Source organism: Mus musculus, chromosome 4 (assembly GCF_000001635.26).
Source record: "Mus musculus strain C57BL/6J chromosome 4, GRCm38.p6 C57BL/6J".
Lineage (NCBI taxonomy): Eukaryota > Metazoa > Chordata > Mammalia > Rodentia > Muridae > Mus > Mus musculus.
The window spans coordinates 51,226,165-51,249,690 of NC_000070.6; the positions used below are offsets into that span (position 1 = coordinate 51,226,165).

The 23,526-nt window shown below is 35.8% G+C and overlaps 1 protein-coding gene across 6 annotated transcripts in view; it reads left to right on the top strand.

Moving 5' to 3' along the window:
• The window catches only part of Cylc2 (cylicin, basic protein of sperm head cytoskeleton 2), a 33,973-nt gene that overhangs the window by 9,512 nt on the left and 935 nt on the right, over positions 1-23,526 (top strand). For 2 of the 6 annotated variants that reach the window (XM_030253866.1, XM_017320425.1), the window contains exons 4-7: positions 1,947-4,490; positions 5,709-5,816; positions 6,106-6,215; positions 10,028-10,210. In XM_030253866.1, the coding sequence (XP_030109726.1) occupies positions 1,992-3,764 (1,773 nt within the window). In that variant the 5' untranslated portion in view covers positions 1,947-1,991 and the 3' untranslated portion in view covers positions 3,765-4,490; positions 5,709-5,816; positions 6,106-6,215; positions 10,028-10,210. Of the gene's footprint in view, positions 1-1,946; positions 4,491-5,708; positions 5,817-6,105; positions 6,216-10,027; positions 10,211-23,526 lie in introns of those variants that run through there. The other 4 variants (XM_011250129.2, XM_017320427.1, XM_017320426.1 and 1 more) reach the window with 4 other exon arrangements.

Sequence of the window (23,526 nt, forward strand, 5' to 3'; positions counted from 1 at the left end):
TAAAAATTAGCCTCTCCTAATAATGTGAAGAGGTTTCAATGTGTCATAGGCCTGTGGACAATTCTACTAAATTTTAACATAAAATCTTAAAGAAAGATTTTGGCCCTTTTAAATTTAAAATAAATCACAAGCAAGGGATGCAATTGTCCTTTACTCTAAATTATAACGAAATTCAAAGTTGAAATAAACCTTAAAATTCACAATTTATCCACTTTTTACAATATATATATTGGATTTCTTTTTTTTTAATTAGGTATTTTCCTCATTTACATTTTCAATGCTATCCCAAAGGTCCCCCATATCCAGCCCCCCAATCCCCTACCCACCCACTCCCCCTTTTTGGCCCTGGCGTTCCCCTGTACTGGGGCATCTAAAGTTGGCAAGTCCAATGGGCCTCTCTTTGCAGTGATGGCCGACTAGGCCATCTTTTGATGCATATGCAGCTAGAGACAAGAGCTCCGGGGTACTGGTTAGTTCATATTGTTGTTCCACTTATAGGGTTGCAGTTCCCTTTAGCTCCTTGGGTAATATCTCTAGCTCCTGCATTGGGGGCCGTGTGACCCATCCAATAGCTGACTGTGATCATCCACTTCTGTATTTGCTAGGCCCCGGCATAGTCTCACAAGAGAGAGCTATATCTGGGTACTTTCAGCAAAATTTTGCTAGTGTTTGCAATGGTGTCAGTGTTTAGAAGCTGACTATGGGATGGATCCCTGCATATGGCAATCACTAGATGGTCCATCTTTTTGTCACAGCTCCAAATTTTGTCTCTGTAACTCCTTCCATGGGTGTTTTGTTCCCATTTCCAGGAAGGGGTAAAGTGTCCACACTTTGGTCTTCCTTCTTCTTGAATTTCATGCGTTTAGGAAGTTGTATCTTATATCTTGTGTATAGTAAGTTTCTCGGCTAATATCCACTTATCAGTGAGTGCATATTGTGTGAGTTCCTTTGTGTTTGGGTTACCTCACTCAGGATGATGCCCTCCAGGTCTATCCATTTGCCTAGGAATTTCATAAATTCATTTTTTTAATAGCTGAGTAGTATTCCATTGTGTAAATGTACCACATTTTCTGTATCCATTCCTCTGTTGAGGGGCATCTGGGTTCTTTCCAGCTTCTGGCTATTATAAATAAGGCTACTATGAACATAGTGGAGCATGTGTCCTTCTTACCGGTTGGGGCATCTTCTGGATATATGCCCAGGAGAGGTACTATGTCCAATTTTCTGAGGAACTGCCAGACTGATTTCCAGAGTGGTTGTACAAGCTTGCAATCCCACCAACAATGGAGGAGTGTTTCCCTTTTTCCACATCCTCGCCAGCATCTGTTGTCACCTGAGTTTTTGATCTTAGCCATTCTGACTGGAGTGAAGTGGAATCTCAGGGTTGTTTTGATTTGCATTTCCCTGATGATTAAGGACGTTGAACATTTTTTCAGATGCTTCTCAGCCATTCGGTATTCCTCAGGTGAGAATTCTTTGTTCAGCTCTGAGCCCCATTTTTTTAATGGGGTTATTTGATTTTCCGGAGTCCACCTTCTTGAGTTCTTTATATATATTGGATATTAGTCCCCTATCTGATTTGGGATAGGTAAAGATCCTTTCCCAATCTGTTGGTGGTCTTTTTGTCTTATTGATGGTATCTTTTGCTTTGCAGAAGCTTTGCAATTTTATGAGATCCCATTTATCGATTCTCAATCTTACAGCACAAGCCATTGCTGTTCTATTCAGGAATTTTTCCCCTGTACCCATGACTTCAAGGCTTTTCCCTACTTTCTCCTCTATAAGTTTCAGTGTCTCTGGTTTTATGTGGAGTTCCTTATTTAAGATCATTAAAAATATATATTCAAAAGGTATTTACAGTTGAAATTATAATATGTATGTGGTATCTTATTATTAAAGGCTATATAAATCCTGTTTTTCCCCTTATTATTCTTACCAATATTGAGGTAATTGATGAAGAAAAATTAGGAGTTCACAGACCACCATTATGGATGCACCGTTCCCTGATGAGAATATCCGAGAGACCATCCGTTTATTTAGCTGCCAGGAAGGGCCTTATACCAAAACCACTTCATTTTGGCAAGGGAGAGTCGAAAAGCGTGGGCACACACAAGTCTTTGGCTTCAGAAAAAACAAAGAAAGAAGTAAAAATGAAAAAAGATGGATTTGAAGCAAAAGAGAAGACAGCGTTAAAGACAGACAAGGAGGGAAGTCCCAAACCAGCTAAAAAGAACATTCCAAGGGATTCACAAAAGGACAAGGGAAGAGTATCTTCAGATTCTGAAGGCGAAAAGGCTGGTGTGAAGAAGGGATCCAAGAAAGTTAAAAATACACCTAAGGGTAAAGATTCAGCCTCAGAATCTGAGGGTGAAAAGGCTGGATCCAAGAAGGAAGCCAAGGTCACTAAAAAAGGGTCAACGGGTAAAGACTCAACCTCTGAATCTGGAGGGGAAAAGGCTGGATCCAAGAAGGAAGCCAAGGTCACTAAAAAAGGGTCAACGGGCAAAGACTCAGCCTCTGAATCTGGAGGGGAAAAGGCTGGATCCAAGAAGGAAGCCAAGGTCACTAAAAAAGGCTCAACGGGTAAAGACTCAGCCTCTGAATCTGGAGGTGAAAAGGCTGGATCCAAGAAGGAAGCCAAGGTCACTAAAAAAGGGTCAACGGGCAAAGACTCAGCCTCTGAATCTGGAGGTGAAAAGGCTGGATCCAAGAAGGAAGCCAAGGTCACTAAAAAAGGCTCAAAGAGTAAAGACTCAGCCTCTGAATCTGGAGGGGAAAAGGCTGGATCCAAGAAGGAAGCAAAGGTCACTAAAAAAGGGTCAACGGGTAAAGACTCAGCCTCTGAATCTGGAGGGGAAAAGGCTGGATCCAAGAAGGAAGCCAAGGCCACTAAAAAAGGCTCAAAGAGTAAAGACTCAGCCTCTGAATCTGGAGGGGAAAAGGCTGGATCCAAGAAGGAAGCCAAGGCCACTAAAAAAGGCTCAAAGAGTAAAGACTCAGCCTCTGAATCTGGAGGTGAAAAGGCTGGATCCAAGAAGGAAGCCAAGGCCACTAAAAAAGGCTCCAAGGATAAAACTTCAATCTCAGAATCTGGAAGTGAAAAGGCTGGATCCAAGAAGGAAGCCAAGACCACTAAAAAAGGATCCAAGGATAAAGTGTCAGCCACAGAATCTGGAGGTGAAAAGGCTGGTTCGAAGAAGGAAGCCAAGGCCACTAAAAAAGGATCCAAGGATAAAGTGTCAGGCACAGAATCTGGAGGTGAAAAGGCTGGTTCGAAGAAGGAAGCCAAGACCACTAAAAAAGAATCCAAGGATAAAGTGTCAGCCACAGAATCTGGAGGTGAAAAGGCTGGTTCGAAGAAGGAAGCCAAGGATGATAAAAAAGATGCAACGAGCTCACAAGAAACACTTTTAAGTACAGCAGCTGACAAAGATGGCAAAAAGAAGGAAGAAAAACCAGTTAAACAGAGTTCAAAAAGCAAAGATACGGTTAAAGATTCTGCAAGTGAAAAGGGAGATGAAAAGAAAGAGGACAAGAAGGAAGGGAAAAAGGAGAAGAAAAAGAAAGATGGAGAAGGAAAAGAGGGTGGTAAGAAAGAGAAGAAAGACAAGAAGGACAAGAAAGACAAAAAGGACAAGAAGGACAAGAAAGACAAGAAAGACAAGAAAGAAAAAGACAAGAAAGACAAGAAAGATAAGAAAGATAAGAAAGATAAGAAAGATAAGAAAGACAAGAAAGACAAGAAAGACAAGAAAGCAAAGTAGGAGAAGTAGGTCTTGGTTCAAAAAGCAAACTGAAGGTAAGAACTCCAAAGCATATACAGTGAACCCATTCAGTAGTCTTAACATTGATCTGTGAGATAAAAGAAGTGTGCAAAGATTAATCAAATCATTTATTAAACAGAAGAAAAATTACAGGGTGAAATGAAAATATAGAATTAAAACAAAGGACTAAGGAGACTCCATAGGATTCATTGGACAATGTGGAAGGTACCTATTTTAAATTTGTAGCTATGGAGGTCTAAAAGTAAAATCACTAGAGAGATTCAAAGAATATGCAAGTAAGAATTCAGAAAATAACGATTGGAAAACAGACAACAAAAAACACAATATTGCACAGGACTTTGTTAAAAAAAAAAAGCTTACAAGAAGGCTTGGTGCTGTCTCTAGATTTAATGATGTGCAGCTGAGCTTGTACACTTAAGAAGCACAATAGCCAAGAAAAGAAAAACAATGCTTAGAAAATAGAGTTTGAACTGAATAAATAACAAAAATGACTTCACAAGTAGAACACATAGAAGAGAGAAAAGGAATGAGTGAAAAGGAATGAGTGTAGAAGGGATGAAGGCAAAGATGGAAGGAAAGATAAGAGAGAAAAGACCACCATCCATAGGAAAAAGAGAGAGGACACCTTGAGTTTGTTTATAGGACCATCTGAGTTTCAAGTGACCACAAGACTGACCCACCTGTAATCCCAGATGAACATTTTTGGTAAGTTAGCTTTGTCTTATTTTAACTCAAATTGAATTATAATAATTTAACCAATTGCTAAAAAGAACAGTGATGTCAAAGTTCTTATACTCAACTTTTTTACTTTAAAGTTACTTGTTACCATCACACAAAGCAATTGTTTAAATTGTCAATAAAAAGGTTAAGAAAAATGAAAATATTTTTGCTGTGGGATAAATTATGACTTTTTTAAAGGTACAATTAATTACACGTTCGAAAAGAAAAAGAGTATCATCTCTCCATTTAAAGAAAAAGAAGGTTCAAAACTCAATAAATAAAGACAAAATGAGTTATGAAAGATTTTGATAGTTTCTTAAAACTTATATAATAATAAATTTAAACATACTGCAACATATCATAACAGAATAAATTATTGCAATGCAATATTTAGATATAAAGACAATAAGCATCCTGACTTTGTAAATAAAATAACTATTGTTGTGACCCCAATTTCCTCCTAATATTGAAGGGGAAAAGCAATGTAAAACAAGATCTTTCTGCTTATTTGAGCTTTCTAATTACTACAGAATCACTCATTTGTGACTTATCACATTCTCTGTCAATTACACATTTGTGCAATTTGTTCGGCAATTTCTCTCTCTCCATTCTGTTTCCTGATGCAAACTCAAGATGTAGGATGAAGCTACTCTTTGACATCTTAGTATGTCCCAATGGTAAGTAATTATTATCTAACTTGCACAGGAAGCATGGCTCTCTATCACTTATGAAACAACAAGGATTCATTGCTACCTCGGCAGGTCATTGTTCAGCAGAGAATGACATTGTTCAACTAGCATAATCTCAGTGAACTATGACAGTGGCAGCAAATGATGCAGATGTTTGTCTTTTCTGTCTCAGAAGACATGGGATAGCTTCAATGGATCTATAAGTAGTTCCCTCTTAAGAATACAAAAATACAGCTTTAGATTCAATTAAATATACAAATTACAGAAGAATAACCTTTTGCTTTACTAGTGTGAATCTGCAAAAAGGACAGGAAAATTCTGCATGTGGTCAAATTCAACATCTGAGTGTCTTTGTCTGGGAGACTTTACTGTTTCACTAATATCATTTCTCTGTTATTCTACTTAGTCTTGTGATGCTATAAGCCAGTTGACCCTATATTTTAAGCCAACTAACTTCATTCATTTCCAAGTCATAAAAGAAAATATTTAGGCCAGCTTATTTAATTGTCATCAGGCATCTTCAAATCAAAATGCCACAATAGAAGAGTTGATATTACCACCAGAGACCATTGTTTCCCAAATCTCTATTCTGTAATCTAAGCCACAGTCTCATCTAAAGCTGGTAAGTAACCCTTACTATGTTTTCTCCATTCTAAATCCTACCCTGTGTCTGACTTTGCTAATTTCTGAAGTTTACACACTCACAGTTATGGCAACTTTTATATTTCATTAAAAGACTCGAAAGCCCTAACTACAGGTAATGTCCTCTGGTTTGTGTAAAGATGCTGGCTCCCATTCCATCCACCAAGTAGACACCTACTGTGCTTGTTCAGTTTCTTGCCACTGTGAGAAAAATATTTTATGAAAACAACTGGAAATACAAAGTGTTTATTTTGTCTCTTGGTTTAAAGGAAATGTCCATCATCATTGGCAGAGATGTGAAGTTGCTGTTTTTACCAAGTCTGCAGTGAGAAAGCAGAGAAGAAGAAGAAGAAGTTGTACTGGGCTATCAAACATCAAGGTCTGTCTCAATGGCTCAATTTTTTCACTGATACTTCAACTCTTGAAGGTTACCTACATAGTCTTCAAAATAGTACTGAAGCATATAACCCTATGAGAGACATTTAACATTCAAACAACAATAATACCATGTCTTTACATTGGTTCAATACTTGTAATGTGTTGATGTTACTTCGGCTAAACCTTTGATATGATTTTTTTTAATTAGGTATTTTCCTCATTTACATTTTCAATGCTATCCCAAAGGTCCCCCATACCCACCCCCCCAATCCCCTACCCACCCACTCCCCCTTTTTGGCCCTGGCGTTCCCCTGTACTGGGCATATAAAGTTTGCAAGTCCAATGGGCCTCTCTTTGCAGTGATGGCCAACTAGGCCATCTTTTGATACATATGCAGCTAAAGACAAGAGCTCCCGGGTACTGGTTAGTTCATATTGTTGTTCCACCTATAGGGTTGCAGTTCCCTTTAGCTCCTTGGGTAATTTCTCTAGCTCCTCCATTAGGGGCTGTGTGACCCATCCAATAGCTGACAGTGATCATCCACTTCTGTGTTTGCTAGGCCCCGGCATAGTCTCACAAGAGAGAGCTATAACTGGGTCCTTTCAGCGAAATCTTGCTAGTGTATGCAATGGTGTCAGCATTTGGAAGCTAATTATGGGATGGATCCCTGCATATGGCAGTCACTAGATGGTCCATCCTTTCATCACAGCTCCAAATTTTGTCTCTGTAACTCCTTCTATGGGTGTTTTGTTCCCATTTCTAAGAAAGGGTAAAGTGTCCACACTTTGGTCTTCGTTCTTCTTGAATTTCATGCGTTTGGCAAGTTGTATCTTATATCTTGGGTATCCTAAGTTTCTGGGCTATTATCCACTTATCAGTGAGTACATATTGTGCGAGTAGCTTTGTGATTGGGTTACTTCCTTTAATTTGATCTGCTTGGGACCAACTTCTATGTCTTCGGGTGGCACCACTGCTGCTTTTTTTTTTTTTTCTGTCATTCCTCTATCACATTGCTTTAGCTCTACATTTAGCAATACCCTGTCTTAGATTATAGCTTACACACACATTTTCTGGATGGCAGTTCACTTTACCTCTGCATTGTCAATTCCATTCAAATTGTCCTTCTCAGTTAAAGTTGTATATTTCCATATTAATGAATCAATTTTGTTTGCTTTAGGCTGTCCGGTAAGTTGAGCAGAAAGAGTGTTACCTTGAGCCTTCCAAACAGTACGACAGGCAGTGATTCTCCTATTTTCAGCATCTCCCTTCATAATGTTATTTTTGTGATAATTCACAGCTCTGCACAAACAAATCATTGATAACATCAGTCTGTAATTTTCATTTGGATTGTCTGTATTATGTACATTCTATTTTGACAAGCTTGTAATGGCAGTTTCTTTGAGGTCAGAAATAGTTGTATAAACACTGGATTCTACCTAGTTATCGTTCGTTACAGAGATGAATCCTTGTCCTTTGATCCTGTCCGTTGGCAATCGTGTGTGTGTGTGTGTGTGTGTGTGTGTGTGTGTGTGATCTTCATAAATTTGACTTTTAAGAATGCTATAGAGTTGGCAGCAGGCATATCAATAGCCTTTACAGACTGGTAAAGGTTTTCACTTAGTGACATATTTATTAAGTTTCTTTCATGTCTTTTCTTCATGAGTTGAATAGTAAGTTTCATTTTATACTGAAAATTAGTATGTCTGAACAAACAACATATTATCTAATAACCCTGAATATTTCTGTGATTTGGTAGTTCCTAATAGAGCAACCATATCTCTATGAGAACTTTTTTCCCAGCGAGTTTATTTACTCAGGCAAACACATAGCTCTATATTCATACTTGTATATACAAAAGCACTTACATTAGAAACTGCCAAACTTCCAGTGTCTATTCTGTCTTGTGTTCATAGTATTCTGAATCACAATACTGCTTTTATGCACTGTTGTCACGATGCTGCATTTTGCACATTCAAATCAGTATGTAGTGCTATATCCTTTTTCTGGTTTATATTTTTCTCATTGGATATGCTACGAAAGATGTAACATATGCTCTTTTGTGTTCAAAACTATGTTAACTCAGCAAGAATATTCTCTGGTTCTATGTCTACTCAGATCTTTCTCTGTCACTTTCTGATCACATTATTCATTTCCTTTTAGGGAGTTTGAAGGTTTTTTGTTTTAATGTATTTTGTATAACAGTCTTCTTTTTATTTACCTTTTTGTACTCGTTTCCCTGTCTATGATTTATTTTTCTATCATGCATAGCACTAACTTTTACAAAGCAAAATAGCTTAACTTTAACGTACTTCTCTTTCTGAATTCTTTTTTCTTAAATAGGACCTTTGTTTTTGCATGTGGACAGTTATCAAATCAAAGTCAAGCATTTTCCCATTCTCTGTGGATTTTATAATTTTGTTAGAGAAAATAACTGATGCCTATTAATTAATAAGTAAGCATTAGGTACATATCAAACAGCAAGACATTTTGTTATATTTATAGATACATGAGGAAGTGCATTAATCTATCTAAATATATGTTACCTCACATAGTTATTAGTTTTGTATGATCAGATATCTTTTAAAACTCTCAGTAATTCTAAAGCAAATAACAATACATCATTTTAAAGCCGTTCTATTCGAATTAATAGTTCTTGGTATGTGCAATTTAGTATCATTTTACATCAAAGGTGATTCTCCTGGCCTTTGGACACTGTGAGAATGCTCCCTGTTCCAGTGCTTTTTTTTATCCTTTGTTTTGTTTGGTTTGGTTTGGTATGGTTTGGTTTGGTTTGGTTTTTTGCTCCAACACTTTTAAATTAGTATATCAGAACTAAAAAGATGAGCTTGAATTTGGTTCTTAGCAACCAGTTGAAGTTCACAGCTCCCTGTAACTCTTGACCAATGAGCTCTAAGAGGTCCCCTTTTAGACTCTATAGCTAGTTGCACTCCTGTGTACACATCTACACACACATACACACAATCACAACATTACAAAACGAATCTATTTTATCTCACTTCTCTAAGAAGGATCTAAATACTCAGAGAAACAGAGAATGCAAAAAAAAAAAAAAAAACAGAGGAATAGAAAGTTTAGTCAAAACATTAGAAATCAGTTTAGACCTACTTATCAGCATAAGTATATATACAAGAAATCAAATGCATTAGTAACTTTGGCATTATTGTAACTTTTGTGGATATTTGTTAAAAATTCATCCCTCACAAATACCCTGTGTAAAGATTCTTAATTTGAAAAGTATTTTCATGTACATTATGTATATTAGTCATTGTTTTATGTTTATATATCCAGTGACATTCAAATATCATGTTTGTATGGATTATATTAGATTTATGAAGTAGAATACTGTTGATATATTGTGTATCTTAAATGCTTTGAAATTAAAATCTTAGAAATAATTTATTTCCTAAATTAAAATGTTTATTTTTCATTAAGATTAGGTAAAATTAATGTGATCATGAAGCATTAGAAAGTGGAGATAATGACTAGAAATGTTAAACAACACTTAGAAAAGTAAAATTGCATCTATAAGCTTAGCTTATGTTTTTAGAATTTAACAGAACCTTTGATAGCTGATCCATTATTTTTCCAAAGGGAAACACTTGGAGCAGTGGATCTGGAAGAGAAGAGAGGTATAGAAGGAGGAAAGGGAGGGAGGGGAAACTGCAGTCAGGATGTATGAAATATTTTAAAAATATTCTGCTTAACTTTTTCTTTCATTAACTGAGTCTGATCTTAGAGATTATTCCTAGCCATAACATTAAACTTTTACCAATGATACTTTATCATTCAAAGAATGTGATAAGGAAAGAAGATGATGAAATCAAAGAGATAACTCCAGCTCTGGAAATGAGAAGCAGAAAAAACCAAAAATGATAAAGAATAAGAGAAAAACAACAGAACTCTATGAAGGTCATTTAAGAAGTACAGCAGAACTCTGGCAATGAAGACATTGTATAGTTTTATTCAAAATCTATGGTATGTGATAAATTTTAGACTTTTTTGAGTTCTGATGGTGATGTGAATCTTCAAATTTAGCTTATTATAATTATATATTCCTGATTGTTGTTCACTGGTAGGCAAGTCTCACTAAAACATCCTACCAGTCTTTGTAAACTATGTATTGATTGTTGAGGTGGGTCAAATTATCTTCAGTAACTGTCAATTCAGTTGTATTGAATTGAAATGTGAATTATCATTAATGCTATGGAAATGATTTTTTTTTTTTTTTTGAGACAGGTTTCTCTGTATAGCCCTGGTTGTCCTGAAACTCACTTTGTAGGCCAGACTGGACTCAAACTCAGAAATCTGCCTGCTTCTGCCTCCCAAGTGCTGGGATTAAAGGCATGTGCCACCACCTCCCCACTTAGAAATGTATTTAATATGATGGACTTCTTTGCATTAGAGTCTTGTTATGATTACCATTAATTTAGAAGACTTTTGACAATGGGAAATAGTTTTTTTTTATAAATATCTGCCCAAATATACTAGTAGGACTAAAGTAGCAGACATATACTTGAATCTAAATTTTTAGTGCTAGCTTCCAGAATTTATACCCCATTTGTGAAATAGGGCTGAGTTGTTTAAGTGTTGACATTTTGAATGGTTAATATAATAATTATATTTCATAAAAAAATAAGTGTTGAACTTTCTCTTTCACTCAAGCATTCTTTAAAGTTTATTTGTGCATTTTACTGGGAAATATATTACACAAAGAAAAAAAGAGAAGTTACTTTATAATTATTCTATATTTTAATATTTCTATTGATCATGTTTTGTGCTATGTACCAAATATTTAATTTACAAAGGACTTCAGTTAACAATAAACTATTTCTACACATCTACATTGTAAAACTAAATGTGTATTAAAGTTCTGTACAATTCACTTTGAAAAATTAAAAATATCATCATTAAAAGTAAGAAAATAGTCACATTTAAAATTTGTATTTAAAATACATTAGATATTTAAGTAAAATTACTTATTTAAGTATACAAATATATGATATTAACATTTATTTATTATTGTTTCCATGGGAAATTGAGTAATGATAATTGAAATACAGACATCACTGAAAAGACACAGAAAACATGACATGTAATATTCAATCAGTGCATGTGAGAAGCACTGAAAATGTAAAGCAATCAAAACAGAGCATATTATAAGTTGTCAGCTGCCCCTAAAACGTCCTTTTATGGAAAAACATATGCTTTTATAGTACTTCAGAGGAATGGTATTACACATTTCCATATTTGGTAAACTTTAAATGCCTGTGTACTGTCTATCTCTTTTGTTATACAGTATTTGAGCCCAGGAACATCAACTCAAATTTGATAATGGAATACAGCTTATCTTAAAGCATAACATTAAAATCATTAAAATTATCACTGAATTAGGAAAGTCTAACAATCATCCAACTCAAAATGAATACATGTAAATATTTTCTATTAATATTTTCATTTTCAAGCATATTTTATTTTAATTTTTAAGACATTGATGTGCCCTTCATTTACAAGTTGTACATTTGGGGCATAGGGAAAGAAACTCTAACACCTTGGATCCTTTAGGCTAAATGAATGAATAGTTCAATAATAGTTATAAAAGTATAGAGGGAAAATTTCTAAACCTGAGAAACAGTTTTAGCTTCATGATCATACTAGGAAATTTGGATTCTTCAAATTATTAATTCATTTGGTTACAAATCCAAAGCCCATTAATTGAAATGACTCTATGTCACATGCAGTTAGTGATGCTGTACAGCTTCCTTTCATGTCCTCCTAAAGGAATTGGTGCCATTGAAACATTCTCATCTGTCTTGTTGCTTTATTGTGTGTCTTACTGAAAGAACCAGATTTTGAAGACTTGGGTACAGTTCTGGACGTGACAAATAGACTGTAATGTATGGTCCACTCCAGAATGTCATTCACTACTGGTTTGTTTTGTTTTGTTTTGTTTTTCATAGAAACAACGTGTAATAACCAAAAGAAGAAGGGAAAGTGACAGCCTATACTCATAGTCCCAATAACTCACTAACAAGTTTCCTTCATTTCAAAAATTGGACTTCAGTGAGCATAACATCAATTTTCAAAATTTTGCTTAAAAGAATAATAAGCTATTCCACTGTGTTAACATTTGTAATGATGGTTGGTAACCATTTCTGGCACTTGGGCATCAGTAAGAGTAATATGAAAAAAACTGTGCTGGTAGCTAAGGTTCTGGATTCCTCTGAGCACTCAGAGCAGGGATGGCAGAACCCAGCCAAGTCCACTTGATGTATCTATAAATCTTCAATGTCATTAACTTTTGAGCCATATATACATGTCTCTTACCATTCTGTGTGAAGAAATGGAAAATAGGATTCATACTGAATTTTGTCTATGAAATAATGTGGTGACCTGGGAAAACCACTCACAACTAAGCTGTGAGCTCACTAGCTATTATTTTCCATGGAAAAATGATCTTGACTTTTGAAAAGATAACTAGCAAGCTGGCTATTGATTCTGAGATGTGGAAAGTATTTTCTAGAAAGTACTCACAGTTAACCAGGTACTTCTAGAAAAACAACTCCAAGCGAATGTGAATGTATGAGTCTGAGTAATCTAAAGAAACAAAATCAATAAACTGAATATATATGAGAGTTGCACAAACAACAGCTACATAGCTCCACAATGGCTGGCAGCCATAGAACCAGCAGCTGCCCAGACCAAGAAGCTGCAACCCACAAAACAATAAGCAGATGATCCAGCCCCATCCCAAATCTGAAAGCCTTGAAGCTCCCTAGAGTTTTGCTTTGGTGACTCATATTCAAGGCCAAGACTAAGAGACAGAAGTGGCAAAGACAGAAGCAGAAATCCCGTTATACAATAAGAGTCTATTTGCAAGCACATGCAAGATACCAGGTTTTGCCTTCCAGCTGCCACTATGTTGATGATGCCATTCATATCCAGGCTGATTTTTTTACCCAGCCTAGTTCACTGGCGCACACACCAAAGTCTCAAAAAATATCCTATATGCATGCAGAAGTATACTTTAAAGATATCTTAGAAGTTTCTCAATCCAGTCATCTTGACAACCAATTACAGTAATACATGATAATAGCCAAGCATTGGGGAGAATTTCAAGGTTTTTGAAATACTTGGAGTCACCACTGTGGGCTAGAGAGCTTTACAAAACTGTCTCCTGGAGGCTATCTAGCAATATGCAATATGTCATAGAAAATGTGACCTCCTGATATGTAATGCAATAGATTGATCTTCAGAGTATCTGGGAGGATAGATGAAAGAAAGAAAGAAAGAAAGAAAGAAAGAAAGAAAGAAAGAAAGAAAGAAAGAAAGAGAAAGAAAGAAAGAAAAAAGAAAGAAAGAAAGAAAGAAAAGAAAGAAAGAAAGAAAGAAAGAGGAAAGGAAAGAAAAAGAAAAAAGGAAAAGGGGAAAGGAAAAGGAACAAAGGAAAAAGAAAAGGAATGGAAAAGAGAAAGGAAAGGAGAAAGGAAAGGAGAAAAGGAAAGGAGAAAAGGAAAGGAGAAAAGGAAAGGGAAGGAAAGGAAAAAAGAAAGTAAAAAGGAAAGGAGGAAAGGGAAAGGAAAGGGAAAGGAAAAGGGAAAGGGAAAGGGAGAAAGGGAAAGGGAGAAAGGGAGAAAGGGAGAAAGGGGGAAAGGGAGAAAGGGAGAAAGGGAAAAAAGGGAGAAAGGGAGAAAGGGAGAAAGGGAGAAAGGGAGAAAGGGGAAGGGAGAAAAGGAAAAAAGGGGAAGGGAAAAGGGAAAATGAAAAGGAAGGGAGAAAGGGAAAGGGAAAAGGAAAGGAGAAACAGAAAGGGAAAAGGAAAGGAGAAAGGGAAAGGGAAAAGGAAAGGAGAAAGAGAAAAGGAAAGGAGAAAGGGAAAAGGGAAAAGGAAAAGGGAAAAGGAAAAAGAAAGGGAAAAGGAAAAGGGAAAAAGGGAAAAGGAGAAAAGAGAAAGGAGAAAGGAGAAAGGAGAAAAGAGAAAAGAGAAAGGAGAAAGGAGAAAGGAGAAAGGAGAAAAAGGAAAAAGGAGAAAAAGGAAAAAGGAGAAAGGAGAAAAAGGAAAAAGAAAAAAGAAAAAAGGAAAAAGAAAAAAGGAAAAAGGAAAGGAAAAAGGAAAGGAAAAAGGAAAGGAAAAAGGAAAAGGGAAAGGAAAAAGGAAAGGAAAAAGGAGAAAGGAAAGGAAGAAGGAGAAAGGAAAGGAAGAAGGAGAAAGGAAAGGAAAAAGGAGAAAGGAAAGGAAAGGAAAGGAGAAAGGAAAGGTAAGGAAGGGAAGAGAAAAGGGTTAAAGAAAGGGGAAAAGTAGAAGGGGAAAAGAAGAAGGGGAGAAGAAGGAGGGGGAGAAGAAGAAGGGGGAAGAAGAAGGGAGGAGAGGAGGGGGAAGAGGAGGGAGGGAAAAAGGGTGGGAAGGGAAAAAGGAAGGAAGGAAGGAAGGAAGGAAGGAAGGAAGGAAGGAAGGAAGGAAGGAAGGAAGGAAGAAAGGAAGGAAGGAAGAGAGAAAGATATTGCATGTAACTTTAAAATGCAAGCTTGTTCCTTCTAGAGCGCTCCACCAGAGCTCTTTCAACCTCTCGCAGCTAGTTCCACCAAGCTGCCAATGACCACCCCATCTCTCTCAGCTCCCATGTCTAACTCTCCCAGTTTTTGCTCACCCAGCTCCCATGGTTGGCTGGCTAAACCACCCGCCAAGAACCATCCCACTGTTATGCCCTCTCTCTTGCCCACCTTAATTATTGAAAACGAAAAACAACAGACAATCTTAATATTTTAAAATCAGCCAGATGACACAACTGCTAGGCCTGGAATCTATTGTCCTGAATTCATCAGATTGCAGAGGCTACCACCAGATCTAATACCCTCCCCCGCCAGGGGCTACACGATGTCTGTCCTCTCCATTCCACAGCCTGGCTGAAAAAGCCCTTTCTTTATATCGTTGTCTCCTCTTCCTCTAGGGATCCAGAAAACCAATTGGCTTCTGCAATCTTTATTTATCCAGTAAAACAATTAGTAAGGTCTGGAGAGATGGCTCAGCAGTGAAGAGCACTTACTGCTCTTAAAGAGGTCCTGAGTTCAATTCCAACAATCACATAGTGGATCACAAACTTCTGTAATGGGATCAGATGCCCTATTCTGGTGTGTCTAATGACAACTACAGTGTAGTTACATATATAAAATTAATAAATACTTTTAAAAAATTAGGAAATCTCCCCCTACAGAAAAGAAAGAAGAAAGGAAGATAATGTATACAAACATACATACATGGATAGATAGATGATAGAACATCTGAATCAGAGACTGTCATATAATAAAATGGATCAAAATTCTCACTGACTAACACATGCTCCAAAACTCATTAAAAATCCATAAAAAAAAACACAAAAAATATGCAATGGACTTTAATGTAACAGAATACAAAAGGTTCATTATCATGGTGCCAGTTCCACATTACAAAACAGTAACCACTTTTCACATTTTAGTATGGATCACAAAAGATCCCATAACTATACAAAAAGACTTAAAACACTCTTTGCCAATTGCATGACTGTGAGGGTGAATGTTCTACACATACTTCACTCCCTGAAAGCACCCAGCAGTAGACAATCTGCATGGAGAAAGCCAGAGGGTATTCTCTTAAGTCAGACATTAAAGGCACTTGGAATAATGGAAAATAATACACCCACCTCCTCCAGAGCAGTGTTTTCCCTAATGTTCTGTATTTTAACATGTAAATTAGCTTACTCTTATTGTGAAGAAATATTGTCAAAATCATTATTGGATTAATTTCTTATGTGATAATGTCTTACCTCTCTTTCTCTCTCTCAGTTTTCTTGAAAAATATGCTATGAATAACACTAACGAGAGTAAAGATTTATAATAAAATTCTCACAATTTATAATTGAAATATTTTACACAGTTTTCAATGTCATATTCATTTTCTAAAATCATTTAATAGTTATAGCTTTGTCAAAAACTAACACTCCCATAAGAAAAATAATTAAAGATGCACCCTTGTAATCACATGTGTTACTGTTGTATCAATTCACAATCCTCTAGTGGCACACAGCAAAGAGCATCTTCTTAAATGTTTATTTGCCGTCAGTGTATCTTCTTCAGTGAGGTATCTGTTCTTGTCTTTCACCCAAAGTTAAAATTGACTTGCCTTGAAAGCTTTAATAAGTATGTCTTTTCTTCATCTGCACTCTACAAATAAGCATACCATGTTACCAGGTCCTACTTAATCTTTACAGCCAGAGCATTGCATTCATCTTTCTTCACCACCAATTCTTCTGCCCACTTATTAAGTTACTTATTTTTACATTCCCTCCATTGTATTCCTTCTAAGAACTCATAATCAGCCAACTGAGTGCCAAGGTGAATGTTTCCCTTCCCTGTAGATGAGCGCAATCTTCCAAAACAGGGGTTAACTTACCTATGTGTATTGAGCCAGTGTTTATCTCAGTCACATCCAGATTACTATAGTAGTTACTGGTCTTCACTATGGCCTTACAACATACAGACCGATTTCTCACATTTAAGCTGAAGTATTGTAAAGTTGTTCTCATAGCATCCTTGGTGTGTAAGATAGATGATAAGGCCTGTGAATGTCACTCCATCACAGTGGTGTGACATGTTCTGTCAGTATCATGCCATTACAGTACTGTACTCAGATGGATGGACATAAATTCATTGTTTCAAACCACAGTCATTTTAGTTACATACATTTAGCTATAAAATAATACATAATTGTGTTCAATACCTGATCTTATTTCTGGAGTACCTCACTCCCTCCAACATTTTATTCTTTTTGTTAATTGCTTATTGCTAGTGTGCTTTGTAGGCAAGGAAAAGAAAATTCATGGTTTTTCATTATTTTTCGAAAGCAAACAATCTTATGTATTTAATATAGAATTTTTTTTGTATTTATATGACAGGTCTTAAAAATGTAATTTTGAATCCTATACTTTTCCAAGTACTGATGTTATTTCCAAATAACAACATCTTGAGAGAAAGAAATACTATTAAGCAGAAATATGCAAGATGTTACCCAAATTCAAAAGCTACCAGATGATTAGCTAAAAATAAAAACTCTATGCACTTACAGATCTTTTGTAAAAACACAGTAAAGAAATCAGTACAGGGGCCAATTTTAACTAAAGAGAACCCTATTTTTCTTTACAAACTCATACAATTTTTTTTTCTGAGTCACACCCTATAAATTGTGTATTTAAGAAGAAACAAGCAGAAAGTGAGGCTGGAGACAAACCATAAAGCACTGCATTAAGAGCTATCTTCTTTGATCAGAAAGAAATTAATTAAAGCTGACATGTTTTTGACATATTAACATCGCCTTCCACCACTGACATCCTCTAAGAATCTCATTCTCCCAACTTTGTCTCTTTTGTTTGTTTGTTTTGTTTTGTTTTGTTTTGTTTTGTTTTGTTATAATCTATTGAGTGCAATTGGTTGTATGTATTTGTCATAGCTCTAGGGCCACCAACAACTTCTTGTTGACTTCTCATTACAAATACAAGTTCCAGGAGAAATAAAGTCACAGACAGTTAGCTAATAATTTCACATTTATCTTATGAAAACAACATTATAATTGGAAGTTAATGAAAATAAGGAAAATCACTTCTCCTGTGTTCTCAATGTGTATATAAATTGCAATACTTGAATCAAGAAGATTAAAAACAGTCTAGTCTAAAATACTGACTACATATATTGGCCAAATATATTTTAATCGTATAATTTTCTTTCTTCTTAAATAAAATATTTTCATTCACTTTGGTTATCTTGCTCTGTAGTACAGCTTGAGGTCAGGGATGGTGATTCCCCCAGAAGTAATTTTATTGTTGAAAATAGTTTTCGCTATCCTGGGTTTTTTGTTATTCCATGTGAATGTGCAAATGGAACATTCCTCCATAGCCACTGGGATTGCAAGCATGTAAAAACACTCTGGAAATCAGTTTGGCGGTTCCTCAGAAAATTGGACATAGTACTACCTGAGGATCGAGCAAAATGACTTCTGGGCATATACCCAGAATATGCTCCAACATGTAATAAGGACATATGCTCTACTATGTTCATATCACCCATATTTATAGTTGGCAGAAGAGGAAAGAACCCAGATGTCCCTCAACAGAAGAATGGATGCAGAAAATGTGGTACATTTACACAATGGAGTATTACTTACCTATTAAAAACAAAGACTCCATGAAATTCATAGGCAAATGGATGAAACTAGAAGATATCATCCTGAGTGAGATAACCCAATCACAAAATAACACACATGATATGCACTCACTGATGATAAGTGGATATTAGCTCAGAAGCATGGAATACCCAAGATACAATTTACAGATCACATGAAGCTCAACAAGAAGGAAGAACCAAGTGTGGATGCTTTGGTTTTTCTTAGAAGGGGGAACAAAATATCCATGGAAGAAGTTAGAGACAAAGTGTGGAGCAGTGAATGAAGGAAAGGCCATCTAGAGACTGTCCCATCTGGGGATCCATCCCATATACAATCATCCAAGCCAGACACTATTGTGGATGCCAATAAGTAAGTGCTTGCTGATATGAGCCTGATATAGTGCCCGACAAATACAGAGGTTGATGCTCTCAGCCATCCATTGTACTGAATACAGGTTCCCCAATGAAGGAGCTAGAGAAAGGATCCAGGAGCTGAAGGGGCTTGCAGCCCCTTTGGAGGAACAACAATATGAACCAAACAGAACCGCCAGAGCTCCCAGGGACTAAACCATCAAATAAAGAGTATGTATGGAAGGACTCATGACTCCAGCTGCATATGTAGCAGAGGAAGTCCTTGTCAGTCATCAATGGGAGGAGAGGCCCTAGGTCCTGTGAGGGCTCTATGCCCCAGTATAGGGGAATGTTAGGGCCAGGAAGCAGGAGTGGATGGATAGTTGAGCAGTGGGGGAGAAGATAGGGGATTTTCAGAAAGGGGAAACCAGGAAAGGAGATAACATTTGAAATGTAAATAAAGAAAATATCTAATAAAAATTTTTGTCACAAATGGAAACAGTTGAATTGTATCCAATAATCATATTTTTGTTCCAGGCAACTTTTTAACACAAATATAAATTCAAAATACCTTAAATTAATACAGGAAATCTTAGAATACTCTCTAAGAATGTGATGGAGAAAAAGAAAATCAGAGCTGAACACCACAAGATTCTGGAGCCAGAAAGTCAAGTAGTAGGACCTCAGGACAGATTCATTGGGAGCTATAGAAACCTTCACTTTCATGCTCTCTGAAAAACATACTTTTTTCACTTGCTTCTTTGAAGTTGATGAGTTTGATATAGTTCTGTTTCTTTTGTTGTTGTTGTTGTTGTTGTTATTGTTTTTTTCAACAGAGTTTCTCTGTGTAGCCCTGGCTATCATGAAACTCACTCTGTAGACCAGGCTGGCCTTAAAATCAGAAATCTGCCTGCCTCTGCCTCCCAAGTGCTGGAATTAAAGGCTTGCGCCACACTGCCCAGATATAGTTCTGTTTCAAAGGAGTTGAGGCTTGGCACCATGAAGAGACTCTATGAGAGGCTATTGGTAAAGTCTAGTTGCAGCATAAGACAGTGCTTTGGAGATGTCAGTACCATGAGATGAACATCAAGAACAGAAACACCAGTGGAGCCTGAACAGGCAACTGAAGCCTAGAAGACAAGTTGTGTGTTACAAAGGGCAGAGCTGAAGAAGTGACCCAAGCACTTAGAGGAGCCTTGAACAGCGAGTGGATCCCAGCGATTCGACAGAGTTTAATTTTGTTTTTGATTGTGGCTGTGCCCTAATATGTTTTCCTTCTTGAAGGAAGTAAATATTGTAGTAGAGCCCAGAGTTAAGAGACTTTGAACTGTAAAAAATGAATTTCAAAATTTATTGCATAATTAAACAGGATTGTAATTTTAGTAGGTAAGAACTTATAAAGACTGTGGAACTTTTAAAGTTATTTAGATCTTAGGGATGAATAAGAAAGTAATGGTTGAGGCTTAATAGTGATGTTTCTGTATGCCAAGCTGACAAGGGGTCAATTTCACTGGCTGGTTTTATGTGTCAACTTGACACAAGCAGGAGCTATCACAGAGAAAGGAGTCTCCCTTGAGAAAATACCTCCATGAGATTCAGCTCTAAGGCATTTTCTCAATAAATTATCAAGGATGAGGGCCTAGCCCATTGTGGTTGATGCCATCCCTTGGCTAGTAGTCTTGGGTTGTATAAGAAAGCAAGCTGGACAAGCCAGGGGAAGCAAGCCAGTAAGCAGCATTCCTCCATTGTGTTGGCATCCACTTCTGCATTCAAGTTCCTGCCCTGTGTGAGTTCCTATCATAACTTCCTTTGGTAATTAACCACAATGTAGAAGTGTAAGGTGAATAAACCCTTTCTTCCTCAACTTGCTTATTGGTACTGGTGTATTGTGCAGGAATAGAAACCCTGACTAAGCCAGAATGGTAACGTGACATTGCTTCCTTAATTGTGGCCTGAAATGGTCTCTCTGTAGAAATCTTCATCCCCGTCCTTCATGAGTCCATCCTAAATTTGAAGGGGTAAAACCTGGTTTCTCTGAGTAAACAGACTGTGTGTGTGTGTGTGTGTGTGTGTGTGTGTGTGTGTGTGTGTCTGTCTGTCTGTCTGTCTGTCTGTCTGTCTGTATGTATGTGTGTCTTTGTGTGTGCATGCACACACATGTATGTAAGAGATAAAAGGAGAGATCATGAAGCTTAAGATATTATAATTTTGCTCTTATTTCAGTGATTAATGACAATGTAACCTATGTTGAGATTTCTGATACATTGGGTAGAATATAGTACAGCAATGAATTTAAAATGATTGGCAGAAAAATGTATTATTAATTTTAGTTCAGTGCTTTATGCTTAATATACAGACACTAATTGATGTCACCTCTTATATTTAAGGTTTTAAAATTTATGTTTAACATTAAAATTATTGTGGACTCATTTGGATGAAAGAAATTTGATAAAATATGAAAAGTTTAATGGCTAACATTCAGAAGTTGCATGGCAAAATGAATAAAAGACATGAATAATAAAAAGAACAATGACAGTAACATACATGTTCTGTTGCAAAGCTAGCTATTATTTTTAATATAGTTTAGTTTTATGATAATCACTGGATAAATTATATTTATTAATGTATCCAATTTTATATATGACAACACTTAAAACTCATCTAAAGTTTGCTGTTTAAGCAATTCATACTTGTTCATCTTGGTAAAATAGATGCATTGCAATACTTGTATGCATTTTTATGTTTATGTATGTAGCCTATAATTTTCATCATATTTCTATTTTAAAAATCATTAGAAACTATTTCAGTTGATAATGAAAAACAATTTAGATGCTCATTTTTTCATTAAATACTGAATTATGAAGAATATTTATACAAGAAATCAATAAGATGAATAACTTAAAGTTACTTAGTAAAGTCATAAGTATCTGGAAGAAATTAAGATTCCAAGTAACCATTATCTTTCTAAAATCAAAGAAATCTTTTAAAAAGTGTTCTTTATCATATGTTTTAGATAATACTCCTTAGTGAAGACATTTTCTTCTAAAACGTTATATTTAGTTTTAGCCTAATGGCAATAAATAATGTATTCTTCAGGGATATGGACAAAAACAGAGGCATGTAGAAGCATTCATAAAGTTTAATTGCAATTAAATGATAGCATACATTAATTCCAATTTCTGGAGTGATTGAACTAACTTATGTAATTAAGAAACCAGAAAAAAAAACAAAAAAAATTAATGTTTGTTTGCCATCTTCCTATACAGAACATATTCTTATTTTTCTAAGTATTTACTGTCATAGATACTGGAACTTGTGAATATCATTCAGAAATGCATGATGATTTACAGTAAATTAGAAAGTAATAAGCAAAGTATTGTTGTATTCAAAATAAAAGTGTAGCTGTGAAGATGTCTCCTTCCAATCAGTAGTGTCTTCTACTTGGTGGCAATATATTTAGACTTGCAAGTAGCACCAACACTACCACTACTACTTGGTCATGTTATCAGTAAATTTTGTTTTGCACTGTGACGACACCATGTAATTCATTGTTTATCCGTCTATTTGTGCAATTGGTTCTCATTTTATCTGATTTAGCATTGTTTTGGTACAGATTCACCTAATATAAGGGTACATAAGATAATTACATAGCAAACACATTTCATTCCTAGGGCAGAGGGTTCATGGCTAAGTAACTTATTACTGAGCTTTGTTGCTTCTATTCGGGGAATTTAAGCGGTTTCACAAAAGAGGCAACAGTCATTCTGTACGGGTACTTCAAACTCCATGACAGTCCAAGAATAACAAAAATACAGAGTCCAAGAGAAGCTGACCAAGTTTGAAAAATGGGTCAGAGAGAGATGTCTAAGCAGCTCAAGACCACTAGATATAGATATACATAAGATATAGAAAAGAATTCTATAGCATTACTCTGGGTTTATATAGTGAAGTTTTATGAAGTTTATGAGCTACATGAGAAAGTTTGCCTCCAGAGATTTACAAACCTAAGGTTCATAAATGTCCCAAATTTATGTTCCAGTCTTCCAACTATTTGTAGTAGAGTAATTTTGTGTAGTGTTAATTCTTTATATACCAAGTTGAGGAAGATTACTCAATTTTTTTGCAACATATACAAAGTATTAACTCTTGGATCTTGAAGAATATCCATTTAAAACATCGATAGAATAATTACTGATATAGAGGGAAATGGATATAATCACTGAACCTGTCCAGATACCTTATTTATTTTATGTCATGCATTTGTAGGTCTATTTTAATAGTTGTTGTATGATAACTCATTACTAAATGTACAACAAGGAAGGGGGATATCATTTGAAATGTAAATGAGTTGATACTTTTTTCTCTGGATAAATACATGATACTGCAGCATGTGCGCATGTTTGTGTGTATATAGTTTCAAAGCTAGTAATTTTTATATTATTGTCATAATAAGTGTTCTCAGCTTCTCTTTTCAAAAACAATGCAAATAGAAATTGTGCATTTAGTCTGGAGCCTAGCTCACAATATAATAAAACTCTCTGTGTATAAGTCTAACATGCAGTGCTAAATGCACTGAAGTTTGATGTAGACTTTGGAGATGAAGCAAATTTTCTTTGGGCTAAGAATATAACCAAAGTTCAGGTGATTAATCTCTTCATGAATTAATGTTATAAATTTCAAACTGCTAATTTTTATGTGTATTTGGTTACTGAGTATAAAAAGAAATAATTCTCACCATTATCGCATTGTAATTT